Source organism: Eulemur rufifrons, chromosome 7 (genome assembly GCF_041146395.1).
Source record: "Eulemur rufifrons isolate Redbay chromosome 7, OSU_ERuf_1, whole genome shotgun sequence".
Lineage (NCBI taxonomy): Eukaryota > Metazoa > Chordata > Mammalia > Primates > Lemuridae > Eulemur > Eulemur rufifrons.
The window spans coordinates 64,719,179-64,742,641 of record NC_090989.1 but is presented as its reverse complement, the minus strand read 5'-3'; the positions used below and the strand labels follow the sequence as shown (position 1 = coordinate 64,742,641).

At 42.2% G+C, this 23,463-nt stretch overlaps 1 protein-coding gene across 1 annotated transcript; it reads right to left on the bottom strand.

Moving 5' to 3' along the window:
* Positions 1 to 175: 175 nt before the first annotated feature.
* Positions 176 to 14,353, bottom strand: CSTA (cystatin A). The gene is made up of 3 exons (XM_069472697.1): positions 14,225 to 14,353; positions 4,314 to 4,415; positions 176 to 698 (listed from the first exon to the last, which is right to left on the bottom strand). The coding sequence occupies exons 1-3, from the start codon at positions 14,288 to 14,290 to the stop codon at positions 570 to 572; spliced, it is 297 nt and encodes a 98-aa protein (XP_069328798.1). The 5' UTR covers positions 14,291 to 14,353; the 3' UTR covers positions 176 to 569.
* Positions 14,354 to 23,463: the final 9,110 nt, after the last annotated feature.

The window sequence follows — 23,463 nt, the reverse complement described above, 5'->3', positions numbered from 1 at the left end:
GTATTTCAGTTATGCAGGGGAGTGTCCTTGTTTGAGGAAATGCACACTAAAGTATTAGTTGGTGATGGGGCATCATGGTTGGTAACTTACTCTCAGATGTTCAAGAAAAAAAGTGGGTTTTTTTTTTTTTGCAACTTTTCTGTAAGTTTAAAATTGTTTCAAAATAAAAATATATTTTGTAAAATACTCGATTTCATTTTAAATTGTGAGGGTAGAGATGGAATGTTGGGGGTCTCAGGAACCACAGGGAACAAGGAGATTGGCTAGCTGATAGTCCATGATTCAGCCTGCCTATGCTGGAGGTGGTAGTATCCTTTAGCCAGTTGCATTAGGCCTGACTGATTTTTACCCGATTTCCAATTGACATCGATGTATATAGAATTTATATTGCAAAGCAATAATACTGACTTTGAGAAAGAAAAGGTAATTTCTATTTAATACAATAAATGAGAAATAATTGAAGACATTTATTTGAAAAGGAATGCTTCTTTATTTTTGGTTATATTTATTAGAAAGGATCATTTCTCAGTAGCCAGTGGAAGGAACCAGAACACTTTGGAAACATGCTGCTAAAAGCCGGTCAGCTCATCCTCCTTGCGTTTATCAGTCTGGAAACCAGAAAGTACCAATTCCTGATTTTGTCCAGGAAGACTTTCGAATACTTTCAAGTGAATATAACGATTTTCACCTACTCGTACCTGAAGGGTATTAAAAAAAAAGAAAAAGATTCACTCAGAGGGGCCTCCATCAAGTGAAAGATCTTCAAGCCCGTAAAGACAGTGCAGTAAGCCCTGGGGAAGCAGCATTGCGAGACCAGCCCACCCTTCGTAGACTCGTTGCTTCCATAAACCCACGAGCTTATTTTACGAGAAAAAGGGCTGGCTAATAGCACAGCAACAGGCATAGGTCCTAGGTTTATTTTGTTATTTTTTAACTTATAATCTGGGCACAAATGACATCCCAGAATTGCATTTTATTTTCAAAGTTGCACAGAGCAAGAAAACAAGTGACAGCCTATAGTTTTGGTGATGCTGTTTTTTGACTCTCAAAGTGTGACTCCTTGTTTGTGATGCAGTTTGACATGGGAGAAGATCAGAATTTCCCTAGAAAATTTGGGATGTATGGTTCCCACAGCTATATTAGAACCCATTTTATTTATTTATTTATTTTTTGAGACAGAGTCTCACTCTGTTACCTGGGCTAGAGTGCCATGGCATCAGCCTAACTCACAGCAACCTCAGACTCCTGGTCTTGAGCAATCCTCCTGCCTCAGCCTCCCGAGTAGCTGGGACTACAGGCATGCGCCACCATGCCCGGCTAATTTTTTCTGTATATATTTTAGTTGTCCAGATAATTTCTTTCTATTTTTAGTAGAGACAGGGTCTTGCTCTTGCTCAGGCTGGTCTCGAACTCCTGAGCTCAAACAATCTGCCTCCTCGGCCTCCAGAGTGCTAGGATTACAGGGGTGAGCCACCACGCCCGGCCAGAACCCATTTTATAAATGCCCACTGGTCGGACTGAGCAGGGCCCAGGGGCAGACAGCCTCCCTTCTAAATTACAGGGGTCTTGCTAGGAAGTCATTGGTATGAAGTTTGAAATAGTAGTTTGGACATGAATCTGGGACCAGTAAACTCATGGTAAGAATTTTTACTTTTGTTCTTGGTTGAAACAATAAAATTTTGTCTTATAATAATATTTATTGTGTTCTGATGTCACTTCCTATCTTTACAATTGGCATGTATCTAATGTTTACTGTGAGCCAGACACTATGATGAGTATCTCATATACATGATTATATTTACTTATTATTATAGGCCTGAAGAAAGGCAGAACCATGTCAATTTTACAGATGTGGAAGAATGTTACAAGAGATTAAGTAGTTTTTTTTTTTGTTTTTTTTTTTTTTTGAGTCAGAGTCTCGCTCTGTTGCCCGGGCTAGAGTGAGTGCCGTGGCATCAGCCTAGCTCACAGCAACCTCAAACTCCTGGGCTTAAGCGATCCTACTGCCTCAGCCTCCCGAGTAGCTGGGACTACAGGCATGTGCCACCATGCCCGGCTAATTTTTTCTATATATGTTTTTAGTTGTCCATATAATTTCTTTCTATTTTTAGTAGAGACGGGGTCTCGCTCTTGCTCAGGCTGGTCTCGAACTCCTGACCTCGAGCGATCCACTCGCCTCGGCCTCCCAGAGTACTAGGATTACAGGCGTGAGCCACCACGCCCGGCCGAGATTAAGTAGTTTTCCATAAATCTTCCAGCTAATAAGTGGCAGAGCCAATATTTAAACCCAGATCTGTTGGGCTCCAACATCTATGTTCTTTTCACTCTAGGGCACAACCTTTTAAAAGTACTTTCTTTATCCTTGAAACAGGGCATCAATCTTTGCAAACATTTCTAGAGGCAGCACGGCCACTAAGTAAGCATCAGACTACCTGAGTTCAAATCCTGACTCTGTTCTTATAGTTTTGTGACCTTTCTTAGTCACTTCACCATCCGGGGCTCAGTTTTCTCACCAGTAACACAAGGGCAGTGATTATACTTATCTCATATATTTGTTGTGAGGATTAAATGAGATAATACATGCCCAGCTGTTAGAATAGTGCCTGGCACATTGTAAGTGCTCGGTAAATTCCTAGCTTGTTTATACCTCACAATACCCTGCAAAGTAGGTTATTACTCCCATTGTGCAGAGGAGGAAATAAAGGCTCAGAGAGGATGAGGAGGGAACTTCAATCACACAGGTTCCGATTAGTAGAACAAGTCCAACAAGGGTTTAAACCCAGGGTGGTCTGACATCTAAGCCTACAGTCCTTCCCTTCTACCACCCTGCTCCTTGCTAGGTACTTGAGATACGCAGAGCGGGTCACATTACTGGCAAGACCTTAAATCCAGAGAGTGGCCCGGAGCAAAGTGATGAACATCCAGACTGCCAAGAAATAAGGAAGGAACTGGGATCAGTGGCTGTAATCTAGTAGGAGAAATTTGATAGCAGAAGAATGGAAAGATTGAGAGGAGAGAGAGGGAGAAAGAGAGAGAGAACTGTGGTTAAGAGAGGGCAGAAGGGTGGTAAAGGGAAGAAATTTTCAAGAAGAAATTTTTGAGACAGTTTTCTGATAAGCTGTTTAAGAAATGTGTGAGATGGCCCATATGTGAAACCTACGCGTTTGTATTGATCATAAATTATTATAGTGATGATCCCAGTTTCGATGGACTATTTCCTATCTTTGAACAAAATCATTTTTAACTGGAAAACTAACTTTTCTGGCCACGAGGAAAGCAGATTGAGAATGGAGGAAAGAATGCCATTGCTCTCTGAGGATACAGCAGGGTCTCATTCACATGTGTCTCCCCAGGCCTGGCCTATACACTAAGAGCTCAAATTTGGCAGGACTGGGCCACTCCACCTACACACCCCAGTACTGTAACCTTCCGCTGCCACGCTGGCTAAATCCACTTATTTTATTTTTTTGCTTAAAACATTTTTTTTAAAAATTATACATTTTAAGTAGTTAATTGTTTGTTAAAGAGAAATAAATGACATGGTGCCCTGGCCAAATGATTAAGTAAATATACTTGAATATTTATTATTTTAAAAATAGAATTATCATCATCTTAATTACATAAGGATGGAAATGGCTCCCAAATATCCATGGTTGACTTGAATTGGTTCCCTCTCAATAATTTCAATTAGAACTGGATCATTTAATTTTTTTTGACATAGCTATCAAATTAACTTTTAAAATATTTTAAATTTTCCACTGTTTTAAACTATACCTAGAGTGCCACAAGTTGAATCTACTAATTCGAGCTGCAAAAATAATCCTTTAAATTATATTAATCAAAATGTTTATTTAAAGGGCAAAAATAGTTTACATTATTTTTCCAGCTAATGATTCAAGTCATTTCTTAAATCCACTTAATTTAGACATATAGAATCATTCAGCTTTGAGGTGGAATATGCTTCCAGATACCAGCTGGCCACACCCTATGCCTTCAGGCAGATGAAATATTATCCTCACTCTTTACAGCCATGGCCACAAACCAAGCATGCCCTAACTGTTATGAAATCTTTTCCCATACACTCTCGGGAAATTAAGAATCAATATTAAGAAGTGTTCTCAATTCACAAGGAAAAAATAGTGTAACCTCATCTGCCAAATTTGAAAGTCTACCACTTGGACGGTATCATGCTGGGCACCTTAATTTAGGACAACCAGAAAGAACAAATTATATGGTAGGGGAAACAGGAAACATTTTATGTAAATTGAGAAATATAATATTGTTTAGTGCTAAGGTGGATGTTGAACTCTAACCTTAATGTAGTAATTTACTCCAGCAACTACTTGAGTTTTATACTCTTCAGCTTCAAATTCTTCATAAGTCTCATTTGTTTTTTCTTCAAGCTGTGATTTAACCTTAAGAAGAGAAAAGAGAAAACAAATTATCAGAGCTATATTGGACTTCATTTTTGTGATTTACCAATCTGGGAACCTCGTGCTCCTAAAAGTCCTCAAAGATGGGAATGAAATCTGTGAGCTCTTTTTAGTATTTAAACAGAAATCACCTATCTTTAATAAGATTACATGGGTTAAAATGTCAAATTTTGTTGCTCTAGGCTGAATTTATTATACATTAACTTGGTGTGGTAATGAAATATGGTATTGATTTGTAAAGCTAATAGTTATCTATGTCTTTCACTGATAAAAAACAGGAGAGCAATAATTACTATTTGATTTTTTAAAAAATTATTTAGAAATAATTTTAGACTTAAAAGCTGCAAAAAATAGTACACTAAATTCTCTTATATCATTCACAGTTTCCCCTAATGTTGCCATCTTACATAACAACAACCAAACCAGGAAATTAACATGGTATAATATTAAGTGGTTGATTGACCTTATTAGAATTTTGCCAATCATCCCTAGAATGTCCCTTTTCTGCTCCTGGATGTCATCCAGGATCCTACATTGCATTTAGTTGCCATCTCTCCTTAGTCTCCCCTCCAATCTGGGTTAATTTCTGGGTCTGTCTTTGTCATTCACGAACTTGACAATTTGGGGGAATACTGACCTTATAATTTGCAGGATGTTCCTCAACTTGGGATTGTTTGATCTTCTCTTACGTCAATATTTTACATTTTTGTAAGGACAGAACAAGAGTAACGTGTTCTAGTGCATCCTGTCAGGAACTACATTTCCTGTTTCATTACTAGTGATGTTAGTTTTGATCACTTAGCTGGGATGTCTGCCAGGTTTCTCCACTGTAAAGTACTATTTTTTCCCCTTTGTAATTATAATAATAAATGTCTTGTGAGGAGACACTTTCTGACTATGCAGCTGTCTCGTTTCTCTTCATACTTTCATCCACCAATTTCAGTATCCATTGATGTTTCTTGTCCACAATTATTACTGTGGGGTTTGCCAAATGGTGGCTTTTCTATTTCTATCATTCCTTGTACATTTATTAACTGGAATTCTACTGTAAGGAAGAGCTGTTCTCTCACGCTCCTATTTATGTATTCAATTACTTATTCTATATTAATATGACTCATGCATATTTCTTTTAGTCTATGGATTATAATTCATTCCTACTTATTTTGTTCAAATTGTTCTATATTTGGCCATTGGAAGTTTCTTCACTGATGCCTGTGTCCTTTCAACATGCCTCCATCATTTTATGAGCAATTACAAGATATTCCAGGCTTATCTTGAATTTTCCCTGCCTCCCCACTGGAATCAATCATTTCTCCAAGGAAAAATGGCCCTGGCTCCTTTTATTGGAGAATGGTATTTAAGATCCAAGATTTTGGCATTGTATATTCTCATTGTTACTAGATGTCATTGCTTCTGGGCTCACTCAGTACAAAGAGCTACAAAATGTATGTATGTACACACACACACACTCCCGCGCACACGCACATACATCTTTATTGATCTGTATATATATAAATATATATAAGTGCACACATTTGTGTGTGTACACATAATACATTATGTATATATATTATATGTGTGTGTGTGTATAATCCAACACCATCGGATTCATTTAGCTTTGCCCCTTTCCTTATCTGTAACTCCTTTCTCACACACTGAGAAAGAAGTCTGGTTCTCATTATTCTCAATGTATTTACTTATTCATTCAGTTGTAGCATATGCATAAAACAGTTTCAGAATTGCTAAGCCATACCCCTGTACACAGTACATTTACTAACTAAAGTATAGTATTTGTGCACAGTTCTTAAAATGAGCCTGTGATTGCATTGGGCATACTTGGATAATCCAAGATAACCTTCCCATCTCACAATCCTTAACCTAATCATGCCTGCAAAGTCCCTTTTGCCATGTAAGGTAACGTAGTCACAGGTTCCAGGGATTAGGATGTGGACATCTTTGGTGGGCCATCCTTCTGTCTACCACAGGGAGATACATGCTTAGATGCCAGCTTTCCTGAACCAAGCATGAGAAGGGAGCTAGAGAGTGCCAAATTCAGTGTGTAAACTTTTACTGAATCCACTGGTTTTCAATATTGGTCCTTCATTCCTACCCTCAGCTAGGCCTGAGATGCTAGAGTCTCCTATGATCCCTCTGCCTCAATTTCTGCTAAGAGTAAAGCTCCAGTCTTCTGCCAGGGTAATGTCTGTCTTCTAGGGTGGAGGAGAGGGAGGGGAAGGTCCAATTGTTCCTCATACGATCTCCCGTCAACCTCTTGGTTTTGGCCCCATGCCTCACTCTTGTCTTTAAGTTTCTGGTGTTGCTAACGTCCAAGCCATTGTGAAGTTCTGCAACATGAATCTGCCTACTTCTGGCTTGGACTTTCCCCTCTATGGGCTTAGGTTCTGTCTAGACCGCTCAGCCATTTTCCATTATTCATCTGTTTTCCATCTTCCAAAATATTGTTGGTATCTCTGGGTTATTGTTTGCCTATCTCCTGTTGTCTTTTATCTGTAGGTTTGTGCCCCTACCTTCAGTCTTTTCCTATCCCTTGGATGGAAAAGGAAATAACTCTATGTGTTGAATATACCTAGTTTACTGGGCAGTCGCCTCCGTGGCCTTCACTAAAGCATTCTATGTGCACATACAGCTTCAGTCAGGCCTCCTTAGGCCACCTGGTCCTTCCCATCAGAGGACAGACATTTTGAATCGTTTTCTGTTGATGCCTTAGTTTGGGTACCAGAACTGTTTTTAAAGACGTAGACGTTTACAAACTACAAGTTCTCAGACCACTTGTGAGGGGCCAGATGCTCTGTGGACCACCATCAATTTCTCCTATAACCTTCAGAATAGATGGGGAAAATGTGATTGCTTTGTTGAGATGGAAAATGAAGCTCCAAAGTGGAGAAAGGGAGGAGAAAAATAGTGAGAAAAAAAGAGAAATGGGAAGAGGCAGAGCACAGGAGAGAGTAGAAGGTGGACAAGGGTGCAGAGAGAAGATAAGGAAAGAGCTTACTGTCTTAGGGTCCCCTGTCCTAAGCCTTTTGCGCTTCGAAATGAGGGGTTGCCAATACTGGCTACCAGCCAAGTTGGGAGCTGAGTTGGAAAGGGTTAATCTCTACACTAACCCCAAAAGTATCCTTTTTTTTTTTTTTTTGAGACAGAATCTTGCTCTATTGAAGGGTGGAGTGCAGTGGTGTCATTATAGCTCACTGCAACCTCAAACTCCTGGACTCAAGCGATCCTCCTGCCTCAGCCTCCCGAGTAGCTGGGACTACAGGTGCATGCTAGTAGAGACAGTGTCTCCCTCTTGCTCAGGCTGGTCTTGAACTCCTGAGCTCAAGTGATACCCACTGCCTCGGCCTCCCAGAGTGCTGGGATTACAGGTATGGGCCACCAACCACTCCCCAACAAAGGTATCCATTTAAACCTCATTTTACAAATGAGGGACCTGAGGCTGTAAGTAGAGCATGACTGCTTAAGGGTGAAAAATTGTCAATCATAGTTATTTTAAAGTTCTTGCCTGGTAACATAAGAATCTGATCTGTGTTCCTTCTGCTTTTCAGTCTTTTGGTCATGTTTCATTTTTTAGCATGTATCATAAGGTTTTATTTCTATCTTTTCTAGAAATAGATCCAGATCTGTAACCTTTCCATTGTATCTGTGCAGTCCACAAATCCAGAATTCTCCATGAGAGAGTTGATTTCAAATATCTGGTTTGTCTCCTGAAACACTCTGGCACCTGTCTGATTGTGTACCTTGATTTCTTGCTCACTGCTTTTGCAACCTGCAGCCTCCCTCCCCCTTTCCAGGAAAACAGATCTGTGTGGTTTAGTGTTGGATACTTTGGACCTGGGTGATTAGATTTGAGCTGGGGAGCAGGGGCAGAGTAGGGGAGCTGGTCAGGGAAGGCAGCTTGGTTTCAGAAGGTAGCTTGGTGGTAAAGACTGCTCCCCCCCACCCCCACCCCGGCCCAGGATGGGCACCAGGAGTATGAAGGCCAGCTGGGAGTGGCGGTTGGGAACTTAAGGAGGCACAGACAGATCTTGCGCTGAATACAGTTGGCCTTTGCCTCTGTCAGCCTGCCGTGCATGGTGGTGGCGGCGGTGATGGAAGGAACAGAGGGGGTTTGTCGATAGGTCCCCAGCCAGCAGAGGAGGCTACCAGGGAGGAGCACCTTGTAAATACATTTACCATAGGGCCATTCAAGCTTTTCTGATAGTTAGGAGCACAAATCTTGGTGAGTTGTTAGTTCTCTGAGATCTGAGCATTTGAGCCGCGAGGCACCCAACACCCAGGCGTTTCCCCTAATCTGTGATCATTCTGCAGAACCAGTTGGGCTGTGCATAATTTAGGAGAGAATGGACAGAAGAATAATGGTGGCAACATGGATAGATTATATTTGGGGACATTTTACAGAGTAACGAAGGAGAGTTTGGGTAGTAGCATGAAAGGACAATAGGGCTGGTAAGATGTGACTTGTGGATATTTGTGGTCTGAGTGTTTTGAAGGGAGGAGGAAGTATGAGGCAAGGCACCCAGGATGCAAGAAATGAAGTCCGCTGGCTAAGAGAGGAAGGGCTGTCTGAAGAAAAGAGGACAGAGCCTAAGACTGGAGGGAGGATGGCGAGCCAGTGGGGGACAGGGTCACTGGGGCATTTCTCATCAGCTGCCTGCAATCCCCTAAGAAGGGCAGGAGCTGAGACACCTGCCAGAGGGACCACGGGGACGGGAGGGACTGAGCAGCCTCTGTGCGGTTTCTAGAGAATGACCAGCAAATATGACTGAAAGGATGTCCTGGCACCCAGGGTGCTGCTGCGGCTGTTTGTGTGAATTCCGAGATTTGAAATGGATTAGGTTTCTGTGGTTCTGCACCTTCCTTGAGCAAAGTTATTTGATCCTGAAGCAGATGCCAAAGAGGAAGTGGTGCAGTGGGAGTGATCTTTGAGGACTGGCATGCCAGGAACTCCCAGGGTCATGGAAATCAGGGGTGGAGGAGTGTATGAAGCCACCTAGCATGGGGTCCAGATTGCATGAGTGACCGAGTGGGCCGGGGCATGTTCTGATGAAGGTGGGAGGCAAGTGCTTGGGGGACTCTGATGTGGCTGAATGGCAGGTTCTTGGGGTGTGGGGCAGCAGGAGAGTAACCGAGGAGGGTGATGTGGACAGAGAGAGAAACACGAATTTGTGGATGTGGGTGAGTGAGAGCCACGACATGCTGAACTCCAGGGTGTGCCCAGGACGGTATGCTGATGAGGTATTTGTGTGGTGTCCTGGCTGACAAAAAGTGTGTTCTGTGTTTGTCAGGAATGGTGTTCAGCAATCAGGTTTATGATTAACGGGTGCGTGTGCACATTGCATGTGTAATCATAGCCCTTATTTCTAAAAATAATTATTAAATAACATTTCTTTCCATCATATAAACATACTTAGAATTCTCATCTAATGTTTATTTACATATGACATAAGATAATAGATCAGGCTTAATGATCCGGAGGCTTTTGCTGTTGGGGCCATTCATTTATTTGGTTCTCCATAGCACATATTATAGTTTCCATGGATGGGCTGTGCATGGCTCTGTATTTCTTTATGTGTCTTACCTCCAATCTACTGTGCAAATTTCCGTGAAGGCAGGAACCATTTCACGTCTCCCCTCCATCCTTCGCACAGTACTGTCTACATAATCAATGTTTTCCATCCTGACCACTTGTCTCCCACAATAGAAAAGATGGGAATAGCAATGGCTTTTAACTGACACAAAGAATCTTGGATGAGGGGGCTACTTCCAAGTGTGCTCTGGACCCAAGTACCTTTGGCATCCTTTAATACATGATTCCGCAATGACCCATGCAGTCTCTGCTACCCTCAGAATGGGCAACCTCTTTTCTTCTGCCTTCAAAAATGTTCAAGTTTTCTCAATCCCCAAACCCTTTGTTTGCCTTTCCTTTCTTTCTGACCTCATCCAACCTCCCTCTTTCCTTTGATGTCAAATTCCTGGGACACCTGCTATGACTTGTCTTTGATACGTCCCCCTCCTCCCCAATGGGGTTCTTCCTTCAGTTGGCATTCCGTTAAGAAGCTCTTGGATAAGGACAAAGAAAGCTGATTAACTTTAGCTGCTCTAAGAATACCGCATTTTAACAGATGATTTTAAAAAATAGAAATATATTCAAAAATAAAAGGTATAAAACTACAAAGTAAATGACGGGTAGTAGAGATCTTCCCTGAACCTCCCCAAATCATACTAGGTATGTGGTTCCCAGCACCTGGCCATTTGCCTACCCCTGCATGGAGACTTAACTAATTCTATAATCTTGGAGTTGATTCAAGTTCCTCACCAATAAGGTGGTTATAAGAACACCTGCCTCTTGGGGTTGTCTGTAGGAGAATAAATGATATAATTAATGGGAAAGTGCTTCCTAAACTGTAAAGAGTCTCCTGACTATTCCTCTACCTTCCAACACTTGCCTGGGAATTGTCCCCTAAGGCTCTCTCTTGCAAGAGAGAGCAGATAAGATATAATGAGGAGTTCAACACCTGAGAAACTGAACTACTACACAGTAATCATTCAGCTGAAAGTAAGGAGGTTTGACAAGCACTTTCTAATGTCTTTTGTGGTCTGAAACCTAGGACTATGTAAAAGTAGTTAATTGGCTATTCCAGCTATCTTGACTTCCCCTACGCTGTAAGCTCCTTGAGGGCAGGGGCGATATCTCACAGCCCTTGTGTAGCTTCTATAAGATTTAGAACAAGGCTAGACACCTAAGAGAATATTCACGAAATGCACCTACCATGAGATGATTCACTGAGATTCACTTCCCATATTGACTTAAATGTGAGGCTAGTGTGTGCACAGAGAAGACAAGTTTCCCGTACTCTCTCCCCTCAGCGCGTTTCTCTCACCTCACAGAGCTTCTCCATGTTCTGCCACGGTGCGCGAAAAATCTGAGGGAAAGCTCACTTCTTGAGTAGGTGACTCTTAACCTCCTTGAATTTTGGTTTCATCATCTGATAAATGGACATGATGCTTTCCCTGCCTGCCCCAGAGGTTATGAAGATCAAATACAAGGTTGGATTGAAGGGCAGGCTTTTAAAACAGCAAAACACCTTCCTGGGGTGAGGTAGCTGTTGTTAATAATGTCTTTTGTTCTCCTTCTCTGGCAAAGGTGGAGCCTGAGGTGAGCAGCCAGAAACATACTTTCAAATTAATTTTATAATGTAAGATGTGGCTTACAGATAGGTGTTGTTAACAATGCAAAGCCTTCCAGCAGCTTCTTATTTTAAAAAATTATTATTCTTGCTAACCAGGTGATAGGCTATTAAAAAATCATTAAAATTTTCTGTACCCTTTTTATTCCAAATCTCTACTGTTTCCTATCCCCCTACAGCTCTGGTCCCCTAAAGGGCCAGAAATGATTTCAGGCAAAAGTTTGAAGTAAACTACTGTGATGCCTCACCTGCATATTTCTTTTTCATTTTCAAGTCATTTTAATGCACATGATCTTACCTAGTCCTTACAGCTCTGAGATTGGCAGGGTAAGAGGTGTTATCTTCATTTTACAAATGAAATTGAGAAGTTTTGTGTTGGCACCCTGAGTTTTAGCCCATAGGCTTTGTAGGATGCCATATATCCCTTGTCCTGTAGGCAAGTGAGTCCTATACAACAGCAGCATTGCCTGTGAGCCTGGTAGAAATTGTGAACTAAAATAAAATGTTAAGCATCCCAGAAGACTGAATGCAACTTCTTTTGGCCAAGGAGACCCCAGAAATACCCTACAGCTGAATTGCTGGCCATGAGAAGGGCGGTCACACATGCCTCATCAAGCCCCCTTCCCTTCTTGGGAGAGATCCTTTGTCACTCATTAGTAGGCCTAAGACTATACAAGACAAAGCTTAAACCACACCTGCAGGTCATCAATTTACTTTACAGATCACTTGAGTCTGGCTATATGTCCAGTATATGTCCAGTGGCTTGTCTCTGATTAATAGACTTCCTTATCTTAACTTTAAACATTCCAAGCTTTAGACAAAGCTTCATTTCTTTGACCAATTACAAATCAAATAGTCTTTAAAATTACCTGTAACCTGTAATCCCTTGCTTTGAGATGTCCTGCTTTTTTTGGCCAAACCACTGTATGCCTTCCATGTATTGATTTATGACTTTAAGTGTAATTCCTGTCACCCTGAAATGTGTAAAACCAAACTGTAACCCAACCATGGCAAGACCACTTGAACGGGCTTCTTGGGTGTGGCCCTCCAGGCCATGGTCATACATATTTGGCTCAGAATAAACCTCTTTAAATTATTTTATAGAGTTTGGGTTCTTTTCTGTTGACAAAGTGCAGAATCTCAGGCCCACCCCCGACATCCTGAATCAGAATCTGCAGTTCACCAAGACTCATAGGTGATTCATGTGCACGTTCAAGTTTGGCAATGCTGATTTGATTAGGAGATTCAAATAAAGGCATTAACAACTTAATATTATCTTCTTCAAGAATAAAAAGCTCCGAGATATATTTTTTAAAAGATCTCTTGAATGAGAAATATTTAGTTCCAAAGAATGAGTGGTAGAATTCCAGGCATCTGGCTCCTTAGAGAGTTTCCTGGACATAGAAGATCCCATCTCTTAAATCACATAAATAGTTAATCTCACTTGCCAAACAGTGCCATAGAATGACATTTCAGAGAGAAAAAACAAGAAGAAATGATACAAAACAATAAGGCAACAAATTACAAACCTAAAGTAGTAATTTGTGTGCATTTTCCTTTCACAAAATATGAAAATAAATTTTTTTTTTTTTTTTTTTTGAGACAAAGTCTCCCTCTACTGCCTGGGCTAGAGTGCCATGGTGTCAGCCTAGCTCACAGCAACCTCAAACTCCTGGGCTCAAGCAATCCTCCTGCCTCAGCCTCCCAAGAAGCTGGGACTACAGGCATGCACCATCATGCCCGGCTAATTTTTTCTATATATATTTAGTTGTCCAGCTAATTTCTTTCTATTTTTGGTAGAGATGGAGTCTAGCTCTTGCTTAGACTGGTCTCGAACTCCTGACCCCAAGGGATTCTGCTGCCTCGGCCTCCCAGAGTGCTAGGATTACAGGCATGAACTACCGCGCTCAGCCAAAATTTTTACTATGCAAGTGATAGCTAATCAAACAGTACTTAGAAAATGTATCAACTTTCTAAAAACATTGAGTTCTATTTTTCTCTGGGATAAATAATTTGGGTGCCTGTACCATTTTAGACCATAAATTATCCCATTTCTCTTTTCTACTAGTTTAATCACCCTCAAACTACAGAAAAACTAAAACGTTGTCTATTTAGGCAAATGTACAGGAAGTTGGTGTCTTTACAATATTGTTCTTCATTCAATTTATTTTAAAAAAACTCTCTGCAATGCATTCCAAGTCTACTTCATCAAATTGTTAACAACCTTAGACTTTAATTACATCTTGGCTTTACTTGATGAGGTTAGAAAAATTTCATCATAAACTGAATTAGTAATCCTAGAATCAGACCTTGTAAGAGCTTTAGAAATGACCCAACATAAATTCGTCTTTTGCAAATGGGGAAAATGAAGCTCAGAGAAGGCAAATGCTCAAGATCACTCTCACAGTGTTGGGATTATTTCAGGTTTCGTCTGAAAAGCTCAGTATTCCATTTTAGTTGTAAGGAAGCCTACACAAGACCACACACTTCCCAGTGTTTTCATTCTCATGTTCACCCACATCCTTACCATGAAGACAACCTATGAACCAAGATTTTTGGATCAAACTCTTCCCTGAGTCAACTCACCTTATCAGCAATCTCCTGGATTTCTGGAGTGGCAGGCTTGGCCTCAGTTAAGCCTCCAGGTATCATTTTGGCCAAAGGCTTCTTTGCTGGGCAGGATGCTGGAACCGAAGTGATCAGGTAAGGTGGAGACTTGGGTTTTTAAAGAACTCCGCCTGTAGAATGTTTTGTGTTTCACAAGAGAGCAAAGAGGCACGAGGAAAATGAACACGCCCCAAAGCAAATCTTGCTTTGTCAACACTATATGCCAAGTGGAATCTGGAAGAAACAGAGGCTGGGGGAGAAACAAATGGGTGTGTATGGGAGTCATGCTGTAACAAGCCTCAAACATCCCTGCATTCTCCTTGACAGTGGTTCCATCCTGTTTCATCATCTGAAGTAGGAAATCTGAAGCCACAACCAGAATTTCTAAATGTTTCAAAACTTCTAGCACAAAATTTTTTAGAGAAATTCTTACCAATAATACTAAGGCTGATTATCTAGAATTTATTTGAGTTTAAAAAGAAAGTAAAAGGATCTATCTGGAGGAGCTTGGCTGGATATGTGTACTTTTATGTAAACTTCTATAAAAAATGTTTAAAATACAGAAAAACACAAAGAATAAAATAGCAAACATCTATATTCCTGTCACTCAGAATTAAAACTTTCAACATTTTGTCATATTTGCTTCCTCTTTTTCTTTTTTTTTCCCCTGAGACAGGATTTCACTCTGTCATCCAGGCTGGAGTACAGTGGCATGATCATAATTCACTGCAGCCTCAAACTCCTGGGCTCAAGGGATTCTACCACCTCAGCCTCCCAAGTAGTTGGGACTATAGGCATGCGCACCAAGACTGGCTAATTTTTCTTTCTTTCTTTTTTCTTGTAGAGAGGGGTCTTACTATGTTGTCCAGTCTGGTCTCTAATTCCTGGCCTCAAGCCATCCTCCTGCCTCAGCTTCCCAAAGTGCTGGGATTATAGTCGTGAGCCACCATGCCTGCCTTATTTTTAATTTTTGGTAGTTGTTTTTAAGAAATAAAATATTGCAGGTATGGAGAAAACTCCCCACCCCACCCCATCTTTGATCTCCACAGAGGTAAATGACATTGTGAGTTTGGTATCCTTCTAGTCCATTTTTGTACTTTTACTTAGTGTGTTCTTAAAGTTTTTACTCAAATTATATGTTAAGCATATATCTGATGTTATGTTCTTTTTCTGCTCCACATGTTTTTGAGTCTTGATACACAGATGAGAAGTTAATCCAGTTCATTTCCTTTAACTTCTCTGTGCTATTCTCTGCTAGATCTATATGTTATTCTCTCTAACTGCTGCATGTTATATGCTATTCCATATTTTGCATACTCATTCCCCTGTTGATGAAGATTTTGGTTGTTTCTAGTGTTTCACCCTGATAAACAATGTTGTATTTTTTCCCTCTTGTACATACATGTGTGAGGGCTTCAGCAGGCAACTTATCTACAAAAAAAAATTGCCGTGTTGTGTGAATATTTATTGATATTTTTTCAATTTTGGGAATATGTAATACATATGCATAATAAAAATGTTCAAAGGAACCAAAGAATTTACATATAATAACTTCTTCACCCACTCAATTCCTCAGCCACCTTCTACTCTCTAGAGACAAACGCTGGCACCCGCTTCTGTGTATCGTTTGGGGACATTCTTTACACATACGAATATAAATAACTACATGCACATATATGCACATATACATGTGTATATGTTTTCTTTTATATAAATGGAACTCTACTACATAAACCATCATACTCTTTGCTTTACCTCTAATAATATATTTTGGAGATTGTTCTATATCATTATACAGAGAGGTGCTTCTTTCCTTATAACTATGTTTGGCAGGTGCTCGGCAAATTCTTGGAGATTGGCAAGTGTCTTACTGGCTACTCTACGGGGCATTGTACAGGTTTGTCTCCCCCGAATGCCTTCACCCCGTGAATTGGGAAGAACAGCAAACGTGGAAGACAAGGTGCTCACTCAGGAGACCACAAGTCACCTGAAGGCTTAGGCTCAGCTTTCCGAGGCCGCTGTCTCTGGCTACCTATAATGCTGACAGCCCCTCCACATGCTGTTCTATTCATCTTCCTGTGTCCTCAGGTCAGAGCTTCCCATATCCAGGCCCCCAGCTTTTTTCGCGGCCACAGCCCATTTCTACCTCTTAGTCCAGGCTGTCCTGATTCCACCTCCCCAGTGGCCGGGGACAAGGTGAGCAGCAAGTCTTCTGTTCTCTGTCCAGGGTCTGTTCTCTGATACGCTCAGCTCTTCCCTCTTAATTCTCAGTAATTTATTTTAGAAGTAAAAACTTCCCCAAAGCAAATATTGCTTTTGTCTTTTGTATTCCTACTATAATAATCCTAATTCTTCTCAAGGTAGGATGCATGCCTTCGACTCACGGGGGAAGAGTCAGACACGAGGAAGTGCAGAAAAGAAAAGCATACCGATTAATATCTCCGTGTTAATTATTTAATTAAATTAAACATACAATTGATTAAATACACATTTATTTTTAAAGTACCTTTAAGATTCCTTTTTGGATTTTTTTTGGTATGAATTATTCAGGGTATTTTTATGGAGCTAGACATCCTCATTTGCTTCGTATTTCTTATCTGTGAGCTCATCTTCCATAGGAGTTATCTGTGACAGCAATTTTCTTTCATGGGTGAGTTGTGGGGCTTCCCTATGGGTTGGTTGCCTCTATTCAGCCAAAAGCATTCTACTCTTGACTTAGAGCTCTTGAACCATGAAGATACTGAGAATTTGGGCTTGTCTCTAGCTTTTGTTATAGGTCCGTGACTCTGGATTTTCCCAGATAATCATTGCCAGGGCTGGATGTGTGGTTTCACTCGCGTACCGTACCACCCACCGTTCCCACTCCTAGGTGTCAGGGTGGAAAGGCTAGTAGGTGCTCACGGCGCTGGTGGAGAAAGATTTCTCACACAGAGATTAAGATATCACTAAAAAGTTTATTTTATCCTTTAGAAGGACAGAGATAATGAAAGAAAGAGGAAGGACAGAGATAATGAAAGAAAGAGAGGGAGAAAGAGAGGGAGGAAGGGGGAGAAGAGAGCAAGGAGACGGCGTGGCATCCCAAAGAAAGAGAAGGAAGATGCCAGCAGTGAGGCCAAGTGGCTCTCTGATTTTAAGGGGGACAAAGGGAGAAAAAAAAATAGCGATGGCTGTCAGTTGATAACAAAAGCGGCAGCAGGTAGATAACAAAAACTGCAAGGATGTCAGAGTCCAAGACTTGGTTTCCTGCCTTTCCTTGGAGAAGCAATTATCACAGGAGATGTGACCCTGTCCTCGAAATATAGTTGAGGCTTGGAGCTTGTTCTTTTGCTGTTTACTCAGGAACTCTGTAAAAGCAGATTCTCAAAAAAACCAATTTTGAAAGAGAGAGATTTATGTCTCTTTTCCATCCATTCATCTTTCTTCAGAAGCTGTGCAAAACAGAACTCCTGCAGGGTGCCTGTGAGTGAGAGAACTCATAGGATTGATCTTTAACCGTTACTGGGGAAATTGTAGGATTAGATATTTTCCTGTTATTTTTGCAAGGCCGCCCCTTTCACTAGGTATTTACCCAAGAGAAGTGAAAACAAATGTCCACACAAAGACTTGTATACAAATGTTTACAGCTATGTTATTCATAATAGCTCAAAACTGAAAATGGCCCAAATGTCCATCAACTGGTGAATAGCAAAACTATTGTGGTTTGTCCATAGTATAGAATAATACTCAACAATAAAAAGGAACAAAATAGTAATATATTCAATAATATAGGCAAACCTCAAAAATAAGTCAAAGTGAAAAGTCAAGTAAAAGAAGTTAAACACAAAAGACTATGGGACTACATTATTCCATTTATATAAAACCCTAGGAGAGGCAAAATTATAAAGGACAAAAAGAGGTTGCTTGAGGCTGGGGTGAGGAGAGGAATGGACTACAAAGGGGCACCAGGAAATGCCTTAGGGAGATGGGACTGTTGCATATCTGGATTGTGGTAGTGGTTACACAACGGTATACAATTACCAAAATTCATCAAATTGTGCACTTCAAGTGAGTGGATTTTATTGTACATAAAATACCTTTTTTTCCCACCCACTGAGACAGGGTCTCGCTCTGTTGCTGGCTTAGAGTGCAGTGGCATGATCATAGCTCACTGCAACCTCAAAGTCCTGGGCTCAAGGGATCCTCTGGCCTCAGCCTCCTGAGTAGCTGGGACTACAAGGCATGCGCCACCACACTTGGCTAATTTTCCTATTTTGTTATAGAGACGGAGTCTCAACCTTGTAGCAGCTGAAAAAGCACAACCTTTTGAATGCTTTCTTTATGTATCCATTGGTCTTGCTTTTATACCACTTCCTCTAATGTTTTTCATTAGAGTATTAACTCCCACTGCACCAACAGATCGCCTTAAAAATGGTCGTTGAAGGCCCCATTTGCATGCCCCAGGGAGGACATAGTTACTGCTCCTGGCTATTCTTGTGGTGAGGAGGGAAAGCAGGAGGTAAGGTGGACTGAGGACAGGTCATGGAAGACAGGTGAAAGATTTTTATACTTTAGTTGTTAGGTAATGGGGGTCACTGAAAATTTTGAGCTGTACAGAAACGATTTGTGCTTTAGGAAGATAAAACTGGAAGCAATGTGAAGGCTATTGCATTAGGAAAACACCAAATAACTGCCTGTTTTCTCCTACTATATTCTCAACACTCAAAACACTTCTGGCTACCAAAATGTGTGGAAGCTGAGACCTCGTGACCCAGGTGTTGTTTGGCTTCTTGGCTTGAGAAAAGCAGAGTTTCTGTTCTGTATTCAGAGGGTGGAGAAACAGTGTAGCCAGTTGGGTGGCAGGAGTGCCAGCCATGCTGAGACCCCTCCTGTGACTCCAAGCCTGCAGAAAGTTGACTGAACTTGCTAAATGCTTGGCATTAGTAGATTTTGGGTGGGTGCAGGCACACGGAGTATCATGTGGATTGATGTGGAGAAAAACAGGGTGATAAGAAGAGAATCAAGAGAATAAGCCCTGGGCCAGACATGGTAGCTCAGGCCTATACTTCCAACGCTATGGGAGGCCAAGTCAGGAGGATTGCTTGAGGCCAAGAGTTCAAGACCAGACTGGGCAAAAAGCAAGACCCTGTCACTACACACAAAAACACAAAAAAATTAGCCAGGCATGGTGGTATGCCTATAGTCTCAGCTACTAGGGAGGAGTTCCAGGTTACAGTGAGCTGTGGTGGTGCCACTGCACTCCTGCCTGGGCAAACAGAGCAAGACCCTGTTTCTGGGGGGGTGGGGGGTGGGTAAGAGAACGAACCCTTAGTGCTCAGCTAACCTCTTGGGGAGGCCTAGCATTTCCTGTCTCCAAACTGGAAAGTGAGGTAATTCTGTAACAGAAGTAGGGGCTGAGAAAGGGCAAAATGTCTTATGAGCTGTCTCTTTAAAACCCCTCACCCTTTTTGGGAATCAAAACCTGCATTCCTGTCTGAGGCCAGTAATCAAAGGGGCAGAAAAAGTTCTTTGTTCTTTGTTTTCTAGTATCTTAAACCACAGGAAATGGCTCAACAGAATCAACGGGACAGAGGTCATGAGATCATCTTCACTGGAGATAAGGTTGACCAAAACCACCAGCTACAGTTAAACAGCAACAGCCTGGAGCCGAAAAACCCCTTTAAAAGCCCGGTATTTCTGCTTAAGGGGAGGATGATGGTTCTGTAAGATGGGAGTCCACCATCCTCCTCATTTGCCGGCAAATTAATAAACTCCTCTTTCTTTTTCTTCAAACCACATGTCCTCATTCTTCATTCGGCCTCAGAGACAAGTACTGAACTTTTGGTAGCAGAATTTGGTGTCCACGGGTGGACCCACTGGTGCCCTGGTGGAACAGTACCCTGTGACTGCTGTTACAGCTGGAAGGGGTGGGGAGCAACCCTGGGTCAGGCTGTGGGTCTTCACCAGTAGGAGCATCATCTTTTCGGGGTGAGAGAGTGAGAGACCACCCCAGCAGCTGCCAGAGCCTGTTTAGCTCTGGGGAACTCCTGTGTCTCCCTCCCCATAGTAGATGCAACTCCTTACAACCTGAACCTCATTGAGGAAAAGGAAACATTTGGGAAGAGTGACGACACTTCGGCCCTTTTGGTAAGTTTCCCAGTGTGCATGCCGAGACCCTTGATTCCACTCATTTGGGGAAGGTTGTGAACTTTTCAGCCCTGTGGTAGGGCATGTGTAGGTGCTGCAGGGGTGGAAGTCACAGTTGAACAGCACAAGGGAAGCTGGGGAATTCATTCCCTTTTGGGATAAGAGAATTTTGTTCTTGTTTGTAGAGTTCCCATTGTTTGGTAGGGAGCCTGGGGGATTCGTCCCCTTTTGGACTGGTTGGCTCTCTTTTGTGTAGTTCCCATTTGTTTGGTAGGCCTTGGCATTGAGATGATCTGCGCTGGGAATTCCCTGTATTGTCTACTTGTCCACTTGTGTTTGTTGTTGTTGTTTGTGAGTTTTTGTTTCAACATGGGAAGCTCCATTTCTATTCCATCTGAAAGTCCCTTGGGGAGAATTTTAACTAAATGGCCAACTTACAGCTATAAGTCTATGTCTAAAAAGAGAATGGCATTTTATTGTAACACTGCTTGGCCAATGTATGTACTGGAGTGTGAGGAGGAATTAACCAGGTTGGATCTCATGACCATTTCAATCCAAATCTTGCAGAACCTGTTCCCCCCTGTCAGCTCCCCCAATACCTGGCACTGCTGGTGGAAGGGCCCATGGTAGGGGCAGGTGTGACTAGGACTGATTCTTCAGTCCCATGTCCACTGCACTGTGACTTGGGAGTAGGAATGATCTCTCTTTCCAAGACCCGGCAGAGAACTCAATTTGGCCACAGGGTACCGATAGCTGGCGCAGGACAATTTCCATTACAGCAATACCCAACAGGGGGCTTGAATGTGCAAGGACGGCTGGCAGGATATTATTGGACTTACATAAATTGGGCTCCTAAAGTGGATGCAGATGGTGTGAGAATAAAACATTATCAAAAGTCTATTCTGGCAGGCCTCCGGGGTGGAGTGCCTAGACAGAGAGTTTAAACAAGGTCCAAGAATTATAACAAAAAGCTAATGAAGATCCCTCTGAATTTTTGGAATACATTTATCAGGTATATTGGAAATATACAGATGAGGATCCAGAGGCCCCTGAAAACTACGCGCATGGTTAATATGACTTTTATAGGGCAGAGTGCTAAATTACAGCGTGTGGAAGGGCCAGTTGGCATGAATCCCTCACAGCTTGTTGATATTGCCTTTAAAGTGTATAAGGCTAGAGAAGAACAGAAAGTCCATGACTTGGATGATGAAGGAGGGGGCCTGGGTGTCCACGTCTCACTAGTGACACCAATCCAAATATCACCACAGGAGCCCTGGGTACAATTGACAGTGAGGACTTGATTAGTGGACTTTTTAATTGACACAGGAGTGCTGCCACCACCAAGCTGTGCACATAGAAGCAGCCCGGGATCCCCATGGCTGCTGCCCTGGACCCCCAGCACCAGCCGTGTTTGGCGCTCTGTGAGCCAGGCTGGGGCCAGGGGCCAGGTGGTGGCAAGGCAGCCATTGGTGAAGCAGCGTCTTAGGAACTCATTGCCGGGGGCCCAGGAAGCAGGCCCTGGAGACCCACCGCTGGAGCTGGCGCTGCTCCCACCACCTCTGCCACTGACTCTGGCAACCCCGATGTCTTTGGTGGCCGTGCTGGACCTGAGCAAGCAGCGGGAGCACTGGGAACTGTTTCAGAAGTGGCAGAGGCTCACCTCCAAGGGCACCTCCAAGCTCCTGCTGGACACCTCTGAATACCAGGGCCTGGTGAAGCACTCAGGAATGCTGTGGAGCATTTGAAGCTTGGGCCTCAGCAGACTTGCACATCTTTTACTGCAACTGCAACATTTGCAAGAGGAAGCAAATTCTATTCCTCCTGAGGTCTACCCCAAAAGTGAGTAAGGCCATATGGACTGATGTGGCCTTGGGACGTGCGGTAACAGCCACACCAATTACCATTCTGTTAAAAAAAGGGACCTCACACCCTCAGAACAAACAATACCCCCTTAAAAAGGAAGCATTGGAGGGAATTCATGGACTAATTTGTCCTTATTTGTCCCCTTATAATACACCAGTCTTTCCTGTCAAGAAGCCCCATGCTAATGAGTATAGATTCATACAGGATCTATGAGCCATGAATGATATTGTATCGTGTCAAACCCACCTAAAGTGGGATAAGGTGTTGCCGCTTGCCCTCCTCTGGATGAGGGTAGTCCCCAGAAGCAGGCTTAAGTTAAGCCCCCATGAAATAGTTTTTGAGAGACCCTTTCTGGCACTCCAAGGTAAGTATGGTAATATAATAATGAGTAAGGAAAGCAGAGTAAACCAATATATCAAACAAATAAATCAAGTACTAATCACTATGCATGAGTTTGCCTCGTTCAGGTCCCGCCCCAGTTGGAAGCACCCCTCCACTCCTTTAAACTAGGAGACCAGGTGTTGCTTAAAGCCTGGAAAGAACAAGGACCCAAACAACAACTGGTAGAGAAATGGGAGGGACCCTATGAAGATGGAGAGACAACTCCCTAATGAGGATTTCCCAATCCATAGCCTCTTCTGCTGATCTGTCTCACTGCTGGGTTTGCTATTGTGACGAATAGCTCCGTACTCAGAGGTCCCATGTTTCTTTATTACCAAGCCCTGTATCAGACATTATGTACAAGGTGACATTAATGACCCAGAGTCCTACCAGTGTCTTAGATACCAAGTGGGGTAAAATCTCTTTTATCAGATATCCTCCATTTCACCTTGTCAATCCTCATGGTTGTAGTTGTTGCTTATGCCCTCTTCTCACCTGGTAATCTGTTGCATTTTTATGTTTGTAAATCTATTGCCAAAGCTTTGCAATGGAATAAATAAGTACAAACCTTCCATCTAAAACATTGCCCCAATTCAGCAGGAAGTAGTTCAATGACTGCGTTGCCCAACCGCCCATAGATATGGAAGGGTAAAACTGACAGTGGGCAAGATGTAACAGAGGTAAAGGTCTGCGAAAGGGCAAAATGTTTTATGAGCTGTCTCTTTAAAACCCCTCACCCTTTTTGGGAATTAAGATCTGCATTCTTGCCCAGAACTTAAATTTGCTGGCAAATTAATAAACTTCTCTTTCTTTTCCTTAAACCACTTGTCCTCATTCTTTGGCCTTGGGGA

What these genes read in the sequence shown, in the direction of transcription:
- CSTA (XM_069472697.1), bottom strand. Translation starts at nt 14,290, where the DNA reads ATGATACCTGGAGGCTTAACTGAGGCCAAGCCTGCCACTCCAGAAATC. An exon ending in TCCAGGAGATTGCTGATAAG is followed by an intron (nt 4,416 to 14,224) that starts GTGAGTTGACTC and finishes TCTCTTCTTAAG; the next exon opens with GTTAAATCACAGCTTGAAGA. An exon ending in GAGTAAATTACTACATTAAG is followed by an intron (nt 699 to 4,313) that starts GTTAGAGTTCAA and finishes AATACCCTTCAG; the next exon opens with GTACGAGTAGGTGAAAATCG.